An 11,542-nucleotide genomic window follows, 5' to 3' on the forward strand; every position below is an offset into this window, starting at 1 on the left:
TCAGTTAAGGTAAATTAAGCAAAAAAAAAAAAAAAAGCGTAGTTCCCCTTTAAACTATTTGTAACCCCAAAAGCATAGCTGAGCTAAAAAAAAAAAAGAGTCAACGTAGAGTCTTCATCAAACTTTTACTCAGTGCACTCCTCTCTGCTCCAGCTGAGAAGATAAGCCACCTCGAGGCATTGGTGAGTTCAAAACAGCGGCATCAACTCTCGGCATTCACTTCCAGCGATCTCAGCAGATGAACAAGTTGCCCTTCCATCCCTTGAGCCTGTCCAGGCCTCTGAGCATGCTGGGGCTCGTGCTCCGATAAGCCACAAACATCTCTCATGGCACTGCTGCTCTGTCTCTTCATGTCTGTCTGTGCACCCCTTCTCCAACACACGCACACACACACACACACACACACACACACACACGCGCACACACACACACACACACATAGACACAGACAGACACACACACACACACACACACACACAGACACACACACACACACACACACACACACACGTGGGGATGTGAGGGTTCAAGGGATAAGTGGGTTCAGTAAGAAGCTTGTCTTCTTCGCCCTTTCGTAGCGAAATATCCCATTATGTGGGTTTTGTTCTGTGATGAGGATGCTGCTGGCGCTTCTCAACAATCCCATTACAGATCATAAAGGGAGCTGGGGATGTGGCCTGAGAGCACTCAGGCTGCTCCTCTAAGGCAGCTAGGCTTGTGTGTACGGTGACAACATGTCTTTTTAACTCCAGGTGAATGTCAGGAACCTTTCTTCAGACTCTCTGCGTTACCGTCTGATGCTTCATGCTCAGTGGTTAACGTCACAGGGACTGGTTTGATTTAGCTCCAATGTGAGTTTGGCTTAAGATGTGTTAAAACCAAGAACAGCCTGGCGACAGAAAAAAAGCTCAGTGGTAGTGCTTCACTGGACTAGAAAGACAATGGGTGTGTTACGCTGCTTAAAATGCTTTCTTCTTTCCTTCTTTATCCACTCTCTTTTCCTTTGTTTTTTGTGCTGCCATCTTGTCAGAATATTGTAGGAAATTAAATGAGAAGCTTCCTCCAGGATCTTACTAACTATAACACTCTCCTATTGGATGTATATATTTAACACCATGATAAGCTGCACTAATCAATGTTTTTATATTATACTCTATTAAATTGTCAAAGGGGTCACCTGTAGTGATGAACCTAGAAAGAATTAACACCCAACTCCCAAGTTCATCAGTACCCAGGAGGTGAACAGGCACCTCTCCAGCTACCAGTCCACACTCCGTACTTCGGTCCGTATGGGGACTTAAACCGGCAAACCCAACCCAACCCAACTCCCTACGGACTAAGCTACTGCCACCCCAAATAGACCAAGCTATACATTTATGTATGTACAGTAATAAAGGCTTTAAAGTCAAAGATATTTACGGCCAACATATGCCCATAGCTTTACATATCTCTGTTTACTCAGCTCCTTCATTCACTGTGCCATATGTTATGGTAATTTAAATTCAGATGCAAACCTAGAAGATGAGACTATTTGAGACCTTAGGGGAATTAGTGTTTCAATTCTGCTCTCATTCACTTTCCTTCCCTCTCTTCCTAATTCCCTCCAAGTTTGTTTCCGACAGGAAACGAGTAGGAGAAGAGAGGACACAAGCAGAAGGAAACACAGATGGCTACAGAGGGACCTCATTTTAGAGAAGACTATAAAGTGAGGTGAAAGTGGACCAGGGGCCTCATTTATAAAACCTGTTACGCAAGAAAAAGTTGCGTGAAGCAGGGTGAAATTTGTCATTGCAACATTCCTCGCAAAAGTTGGGATTTATAAAGAATTTCCATGCGTAAAAATGTGCCCAGTTTTCCGCAACCTTTTGACCATGCGTGTGATCATGCGTAATGCTCCCAAGGTTTTGTAGACTGCGTTTTAGTTAACTCCGATGGTATCCCTGTTTTCCGAACCCAACCCAGTTTTTGTTTTCCTGAACCCAACAATCCCGTTCTTTCCAAGCCGACAGAGCCGGTCGCAATGTCCGGTGAGGGGCTGCCAGCAACGGGGAGAGGCAGGGGATCCTCCCACAACGTGCAGCGGATGCTAAAGGAGACTTTTAGCGTCAATAAGAACGACAAAGGCACCTGACCAAACGTCCGTATTTTATGAGATGGGAGTGAGAATCTGTTGATGTGAGCACACTCTAAATTTTAATAATAAAGAAATATTATGCTATTCATTATTTCTTCTTACTCAAACTAATTGACCTTGGCTCATTTTCTGTGAAGAACATAAAAAATAACTTATTTTCAATGACTGCACACGGTACAATCCCCTACACATAACTATTACATATGAGGTGTTCGGGTCTACTGGACCCGAGTGTAATAATTGTAGGTGCTATGAAACTTAACTGTGTCCTCCTCCTAACTGGGCCTGCTGTATATGTGTGTGTGTGTGTGTGTGTGTGTGTGTGTGTGTGTGTGTGTGTGTGTGTGTGTGTGTGTGTGTGTGTGTCTGTGTCTGTGTCTGTGCGTCTGTATGTGGGCATGTCTGATTGTAGGTGTCTGTGTGCGGGAATGTTGTCTTTCTGCACCTGCTATTCCCACACAAAGTTACAAAATTGTTACATTTCAAGCACTTTCATCTGTTCTGATTAAGTTCTAAGAAATAAGCACCAATAATGATAAAAAATCTTGTTTCTAATTTTTACCTTTTTAATAATTGAATTTCCTTGTTTTCTCACAAAAAACGAAAATGATCTTATGATCGTAAATGTGATCTCACAGGGGTAAATGGCAAATATGAACCATAAATGATGTATATCATTGGTAATTGAGCTAAATCTGTTAAGTATTACGGCTGTGTAACAAAAATATGAACACCACACAAGGGTTAAGGCTTCCAAACAGGATTTTGTTTCGATGTTCTACCTCTGTTAGCAGCACATCGATCTCACAATCACTGAATTGTGTTTTTTCCCCATTTTTCCGTTTCATGATTGGTCATCAAGGGCTTCTTTACAAGGCTGCAATATTCATTGATTGATTAACATGGACCTTATTAGGACAAATATGGGACGACCTTGGGAGGAGCGTGAGGCTCGTGCACGACCGCATAAGGTAACGCACGTCCGTATTTATAACGAGAAGAGTGCGTGCCGGTGTGCGCCACAAAGTGTTATAAATCAGAATTTTGTTTTTGCGTACGAGAATTCTGACATTTCGGCGCACAAAATCTTTCAGAATAGAATCTACGCACAGTTTTATAAATGAGGACCCAGAACTCCTCTTTTCCTTCCTTTCCTAGTATATTCATTTATTGAACAAAAGATGACACAGCTTGCTTACAAAAGGTAGAAAGGAGCTAAATTGGGCCGGGCATCCTGGCATTTAAATTGGCAAACACATACAAAAATACAACATAGTATGTGTAACTTCCAGAAAAGTATGACCACTCATTTATGTACATTATTTATTTCTCTCATTATGGAAGTGGAGCATCTCAGGGTGTGAGCATCACATTCAGCTCCTGTACAGTATGCATTTCTCTCCACACCTAGCTCGGAGTGAAACTCCTGCACCGAGGCCTCTTATAAGCATCACCATTAATCAAACAGGCAGCTTGCAGTTTTTTTTTTGAAAGAACAAGAAAGTGGCATAAATAACTAAAACATCAGGGGATAGGAAGGGAGAAAGGACAGTGCTGTATAAGAAGTGAAAACAAGGCAAATCAAAGCCAAAGTCACCTCAACTCCTGCTAATTTAAAACAGTGACACAAGCATTAACTACAATGAGGGTGGGTTAATATCAAAAATGGCATTAGCTGCTGTTTACATTGTCAAGGTGTTTGTCCGTGGCTCCCAATTTGGCAAGCTTCACAATTTCATATTTTATATTAGTATGGCCGGCTACAGAATGCTAACAGCTTGTCTTTTGGGCAACAGTTGTGCTCCCCAAGCTCTTGAGATGGAGCCAACTAGTGTGAGGGCCGGTGCCCAGGCCGTACATTTCACTAGCTCGCGGCAGCCAAATCATTGATTTCTTCATTTCCTTAAAGTCAAGAAGAATCAGCTGTCTCATTATGCTGACAGCAGCCCTGTTGAATGTCACTGTCATAAATGAATTTGAGCAGGTTCAGGCAGCATCTCATTAAAAGGCATTAATTTCCCACCATCCACATTGGACATGGTGACACTGAGAATTGTTGTTTTCTGAACTCGGGGCCATCAGAATAGAAAGTGCTTCATGAAGGCCTACATGTGAGTACTGCACAGGGGGATGTGTAGGTGGTGACTGTGCTGGCAGTAATGATATCATTTCACTGCGCTCATTTAGCTCAGTCAAGCAGCACTTATTTTTGAGCACCGCTTCAAGGTGTTTAGATTGCAGATGTTGTGAATGTCTCATTATTCACATTTGTAAAGATGAAGAAATCTATTTTCCCTTAAAAAATTAATGTTACATCCATCCATTTTCTCTACTCACACATCTTGCTGAGTTGCAAGGGGTTGGAGCTACAGCTTGGCGACATGATTGCAATAATAATCACGATTAAAAAAAGCAACATCCCCTGCTGGCCCCCTACCTGCAAACACTACCTGCTGGGAGCTGCAGTGGACATACTATGTCCCTGTAGAGTAAAAAATGTATCTAAATCTAGTTACTCCCAATGAAGGATCTGACACACCCTTATCACTGCGACACAACTACAGCACTTCCTTCCTTTCATTTTGAAGTCCTCATTCTCTCGCCTCATTGCGACTACAACCGTTCTGTCCTGAAGTGAAGCCTGTGCAGCTAACACCGAGAAACATGCAGTTGAACATGCTTGATCCAACGTGCAGTATTGATCAGCAGGGTGTCACGAGTCCGCCAGGGTGTCGCGGGACGCCACCGACTCCTTGAACGAATTGATCATAGTAATGCATAAATAATAAAGTGGCATGTCATTCTGACTTCCTATTGATTTTTCCATTAGCAGCTGATTGATACAAGCTTTAAATGTCAGGAGTCTCATTGATTACCACGAGTCCATGCACTCATGTCACTTTTCCGGTGGCTTTGCAGTCTTCCACCTGGATGGACTAAATTAAAGGTCAGCAGGTGCACCTGGTCATCGAGCTGTTGTATTCAGGCTGTGTTCCCACCACAGTGTTTACACACACTCTGCGATGTTTACTCCTCTGGTTTACTGCCTTTGAGAATGATACCACTCCAACTTCACCACACGATAGATAGATAGATAGATAGATAGATAGATAGATAGATAGATAGATAGATAGATAGATAGCACTTTACTGTCCGTAGACACGGAAATTTGTCTTGCAATACAAGAAAATCTGATTCCTTAAAAGAGACACTAAGTTAAAAGCCCCACCTTTAGGTTTAGCATGCCAAAATGCAAAGAGATCAAGCCATAGTCTGCACTGTTGTTCAATACTTTTAATTAATTTATCGCAGATGCAAACATTTTGATAATTAATAGTTTCTCATTAATGCAGCAAAAATGTGCTGGTTTCAGAACTCCAATGTGTCGACTGGTTTTGCGGTTTAAAGTATTGTTTACATTTTCACTTTTGGTCAGAAAACTATAGCAAATGAAAGATGTCTCCTTGGGCTCTGAGAGGTTTTTTTTTTTCTTTTCTTTTTTTCAGAGAATGAAAGTTGTTAGTTGCAATCCTACATTCAAACTAGAAGGGCACTTAGAGAGCACCTCCGCCAAGGCATGCCCTATCTCCCAAGGTTAATGCAGTGTGAATTTTCCCATTCGGGAACTCATTTTTCAGATTATTCCGACACCACATGAATGCAGCACAAATGACATATCTTTAATGTTACCGAAAGTGAAAAGTAATTTGTGTATCCGCCCCATGATTCGGGTCTGCTCTAAAATGTGTTGGGTTCTTTCTTGGCCCATGCTACACCCTTCCACTTAGTTTCATTAAATTTGGACATTTGTTTTTCTGTAGTCCTTCTGACAGACAAACTGCAAAAAGCAACAAAGTAAACTTTTCTGCAATAATTTGGTTTAAAAAACAAAGCAGCCCGCACTCTTTCACACTCTCACTAAAACTACAGTAACTACTCTTGAGGCTATACACCAGCTACTTTGTCAGGAGAAAAGGGAAAAGCATTCGGGACTTAGAAAACTAAATGTATATTCATCTTTCAAGGAGAAACCTCTTCCAAAAAGAGCCACAAGCAACACAGAGTAAACAAAGTACCAAGCGTGTAATCTTACTTTATAAATGAACTGTTGACTTTCTTTATGATTCAGAAGAAATTGCAATATTTGCCTAACAGATAAAACATCCGCACAGTGGGATTGTGTTTTAAGCCTCTCAAAAGTAATGGCAGGGACGCTCAATAGAAAATTATGAGAGTGTGTGTTTGCACTTGGGGCAGAGCTGAGGGGCAAACACGGGGAGACGAGCACGAACGTACACAGTTGTTCTTCTCAAGCATGATAGTAGTATTATTTACTTCAGGGCTTCAATCACATCCTGTTGGGCGCGTTTATGAAGACACTCTTAAAGTGCTCAGCGGCAGGTATGTGCAAGTTAATGAAGCAGGGGTCCCCACTTCCTCCTGCTTCTAATGCTGAGATCATTTAATGATTCTCTTGCAACCTATTTATGGCAGCGCTCGGTGAACATAACAGAGGTTAATAAAGTAGAGGTCAACTCTTTATCACACCTGCCCAGCACTGTTTTCCCCTCTCATACACTATAACTCATAGAAGCATTTTCTCATTAATGATCTCCCCCATAGGGCCCATAGGGCGAGTAAGTATAAATGTACTGTGCAGAGTTTAATGCCTTGATTCCCGTAGGCATGTTTGCTTGATCGTCAAATTATTCTATGTGCCATGGCTGGTATTTATTTCATGCTAATAGCCAGCATCTTACCGGAGGCTGGAAAAACAAGTGTAGCATGCACATTACACAGAAAAATGCCAAACACCGGCCAATCAGGGTGCAAAAAAGCTGATAGAGCGAGACAATACACATTGGAGCCTTGAGTTGAGTCATATTAAAAGGAGGAGGGAGTGTGTGTCACTGGCAGAAAGAGTATGTACAAGGTCGGAAAAATACATTGTGTGCGTGTGCATGTGCGTGTGCATGTGTGTGTGTGTGTGTGTGTGCGTTTGTGTGTGAGAGAGAGAGAGAGAAAAAGGTGTCTGCCTGTGCATCAAAAGTGTGTAAACACATTATGCCTCGTCGAAAACTCATGATGTAATAACCGCTTATGATAATAACTGCCACTCTGCAAACATGCAGCAGAGTAAGTAGCAGGAAGCGGTGGGAATACCGTGTGAGGCTTATAGTCTCACTTTACCAGACCTTCCTCCAAAGCGCTGCATAGGAGGGTCTGGCTAGTCCACACAGCATTCTGGGATGGGAGAAAAATGGGCTCTGGTTTATTGGCATTTCTTTAAACCAATCACAATCGTCATGGGCAGCGCTACTCTCCGCACGGAGCCTCTGCAAAATAGCCTCGGGAAGGAACTTGTTTTGGTGGAACATGTATGTTCAAAAGTTGTTTTAGTCGTGCAACAAAAAACTCAGATTGGACAGATAGTCTAGCTAGCTGTCTCAATTTACCCTGCAGAGATCTGAGGAGCAGGTAATCATAGTCCTCATAAATCAACTGGTGTTTAAAATTCCAATACAAAGAAAGCGGAAGGAGCAATCCTGGAAGTGGAACATCATGGATATAGACTAGAGGCTTATGGTGTCAGTGGAGTCGATCTGTGTTATTTAGGCTGAAGTCTAGACTTCTGCCTGTCTCCGCTCCTAATGACAAATGTCATGTAACTCTTAAAAAAGGAATGTTACATCCATCCATTTTCTCTACTCACACATCTTGCTGAGTTGCAAGGGGTTGGAGCTACAGCTTGGCGACATGGTTGCATTAATAGTCACGATTAGAAAAAAAAAAAAAAAAATCCCCTGTTGGCCTCCTACCTGCAAACACTACCTGCTGGGAGCTGCAGTGGACATACTATGTCCCTGTAGAGTAAAAGAAGAACTAGAAAACAGAGCGTGGGTGGTGGGTATTTTTTTTCACTTTTTGGTTAGTTTTGGGCACAAAAACAACTTGGGTTATGTTTAGGGAAAGATATTGCAGATAGACAGATGTTTTCTCGGGAGTACAGTCTTGCAGAAACACAACGTGTAGTTGCGATTTTGGAGCGGTGCATGTTTCAGCCTTAACCCAGGTAAAGCTTTTTGTACTTCCAAACCTTTGTTTATAACCAGCATAGGCCTGTTGAGCACAAATGCTGTTTTTCCAGTCGCACAGTTGCACACATTCACAGCTGGATGCTACCAACCAGTCACTGGCCACTGAGCAGCTCCACTGGAAGAGGTTTAGTACTCCGTGCTTAGCTTAAGAGCTCCTCAGTGGTTGTGATGAGAAAGGGGTGTCCTAAAAAAACAAACAGCTAATTTAAAGACCACGACATCATCCCCTGCTGGCTTCCCACATGCAGACACTACCAGCTGTGTTGCTGGAATGCCTGCTGGGAGCTGTGTGTGTGTGTGTGTGTGTGTGTGTGTGTGTGTGTGGGAGGGGTTCAGGAGTATAAACCATGTTTGTGTGTGTGCATCTTTGCATACAGTTGAAACACACTGATTCATTTCATATAAACCTGTTATTACGACATAATACTCAATTTGCATTCTTTTATGTATGCAGTTCCTGACCAATGTTTTACAATGACAAATAAATGATTCTGATTTATTTTATAATGGGGCACATGCAATACTCTACTATATCAGGACCTGTGCAATATCTTCTCAACTAGTGGATGATCTCTATTTTTTTTGTTTGTCCTAAAGTACATTGTTGTCTTGTTATATATCGTCATGTATTGTACCATCTGTTACAATAATGTTCATAATTCATGAATGTGTTTTTTATGCAGCTGTTGTCAGCACTTTTTGCCCAAGACAAATTTCCCACGGGACAATGAAGTTTATTATATACAGCATATGTATGTTGTGTTTTCATAAAAATTCATCCAAAATCACAACGTAGTAACCAAGACAAGATGTAATAACTCACTACATGATATGCATTTTGAGTTGCTATTTGCATGTGTTTCTATGTGCACACGCGCCTGCAGGGGGGGCTTCTGCTTTGCGGTTGTCTGATGGTTCTGTTGCAATTTTCTGGGCCAGCCTCCCTCATCAAAGTGATTAAGCAATTACACTGATTGCTCAAAAGAACCAGAGAAGGACCCTCGAGTATTGAGTGCTAAAGCTTTCTTCGAGATAATGGCTTAATTTGTGCCTAATCAAAATAAAGCCTGCTCTTTTAAATCTTCAACCTTCCTTCAGCAAAGGGTTGGTTCGGGGAATTGAGAAGGTAAGGAGAAACCAACAGAGATGGGAGCCCTGCTGAGGTCTTTTCCAACTTCAATATAATTGCATATAGACCTTATGCAATGTACGGGTGTGTTATTATCAGGCAATGAGGCCTCGCTTTCCCTCCGAATGAAATAATAATTAACATTTCAGAACTTATAAAGATAGAAATCTTTAAAGATGCTGCATATACCCGGCATGGATCCCCATTGGATATTATCAAAGAGTTTGGGAATTAAATCAACATGCCATGTGTCTCTCTGTGCCACACACACACACACACACACACACACACACACACACAGCTCAGTCATCATTTTTTCCCCCCCATCAGCCCATTACAAATAGCAAGTTTTCCTCCATGTGCTGACATTTCTTTACCCGTTTATTTCCCCCAAGAAAGCCAGCCCCAGCAGCACGAATCTTTAGACACACTGGATTCAACATCAAAAATTAATCACAGCAGAACTCCGATCACAACCGTGACGGAGCAACATGAATTAGGGCTGCTGATGCATGTGGGTGCGTTTGAGCCTGGGAACAGCATGGGAAGAAGTGAGAGAGAAATAGAGGGGGAGAGGGAGGGAGAGTAAAAGAGGAACTCACCCCTGGAGGATATCTGAAGGAAGAGGCGTGGGTCTGCAGCGCGTATGGCCGCTGTGTACCGATCCTCTATCGCGGGCACCTGCGCTTTTTTCTCGGGCATGAGCCGGACCCTGAGCCGGCCCCCCTCTGCGCCGAGCCACCACTCCAGAATAGTTGTGAGGTCCATTTCCAGGGTGAGCACTGGGGCCTCCTCGTACACAGACAGCCCCCCGCATCCCGTCCTCACTATATCCTCTCCTATTTCCACCACAACTTGGTTTGATTTCCTGCTGGCTTTCGTCAAGCCCAATTTCAGAACTTTGGACAGCGGCCGCTTATGGAAGAAGGGGAGCTGTCCATCAGCAGACACGTTCCTCAGTGCAGAGTCCGTAGCAGACTTGGAGTCCACAAAAGTGGATATGGTTTTCTGCAAAGGTATGCAGTGCATTTTCAAATTTGCGCGCACCATGTAACATCCGCTAAAAGTCTGGCAGTCGCCGTTCAGAGGTCTCTTTATGAACTCCGCCAGGTAATAGCGCAACAGAGAGGGGACAGCAAAATCCACAGCCAGGTTTTTCCTCTTGAGCCTGGAGTTTATGGTTTGGTTCAAGTCTCTTTTGCTCCCGGTTTCCCCGCTGGTACCGCCTCTGGTACCGCCGCCGCTGCTATTGATGTTGCTGATGCCGGCGGTGGGGAGATCCATCCCCGCTGTGGCCCTTGGCGAGGCGCACTGCAGCCCAGCGAAAAATGCCGCAGAACAAACAAGCGAAAACAATATCCTGGTGTTCATGGTTAAATAATTTGAGTCTTTCGTTGAGGAGAAGCACCCTTAAACGCACCGTTCACCGCTTCCTCTCTGCTCTTGTCACATGCGCAGCGCAAGATCATAAAGTGCGAATCGATGATCCTGCGGGTCCTGCGCCTCTTCTCCGGTGCGCACCCGTGGCAAGACGAATGGAACTGGGTTTTACATCTGTTTGCCACTGACTGTTGCTGTCCTCCCTTCTTCAAAGGGAAAAAGTGCTATTTCCCCCCTCCTCTGTTCCCCACACACGGACACACGCAGACGGACACACACACACACACACACACACACACACACACACACACACACACACACACACACACACATACACACACCTTTGAAAGACAATGCTTTTTTCTCGCCGGTGCGAACCAAGCGAGTCGCTCTTCGGGACGCTGATTGATATGCCGGTCGGGTCCGCTCCGGTGGCTTTCAAAGACTCCCTGTCTCTTGGCACAGTTGTGACGGCGGTACAAGTGGTCTCTCTGTCAGCAGCGGGATGCAGCGACGCTCTCTCTCCCCTCACAAATAAATTATGAATTCACAGCGAGTTTGGAGAAGCCGAGCATCAATTAAAGTTTCTAATATAATCATATATTGCAGTCTTGGCTAATTGAAGAGCCCTGCGGTAGCCTCTCAGGTTAATTGTCTGCTGAGGATTTTGGTGCTCATTTGGTCAGAACTGGCAGCTCCTTTCGCCTCTGTCATACCAGCACATGCGGTGAAGTCATTCACACATCCATTTGACGCCAATATAAGCCCTTTCCTCTGAACACGACTCCCTTGCGAAAAAGA

At 43.6% G+C, this 11,542-nt stretch overlaps 1 protein-coding gene across 1 annotated transcript in view; it reads right to left on the reverse strand.

The window, feature by feature from the left end:
- The window catches only part of alk (ALK receptor tyrosine kinase), a 393,824-nt gene extending 382,803 nt beyond the window's left edge, over positions 1-11,021 (reverse strand). The window contains exon 1 of the mRNA XM_031321258.2: positions 9,964-11,021. Coding sequence (XP_031177118.1) covers positions 9,964-10,732 — 769 coding nt within the window. The 5' untranslated portion in view covers positions 10,733-11,021. The remainder of the gene's footprint in view (positions 1-9,963) is intronic.
- Between the last annotated feature and the right edge of the window lie 521 nt (positions 11,022-11,542).

The sequence above is a fragment of the Sander lucioperca genome, chromosome 18 (genome assembly GCF_008315115.2).
Source record: "Sander lucioperca isolate FBNREF2018 chromosome 18, SLUC_FBN_1.2, whole genome shotgun sequence".
Lineage (NCBI taxonomy): Eukaryota > Metazoa > Chordata > Actinopteri > Perciformes > Percidae > Sander > Sander lucioperca.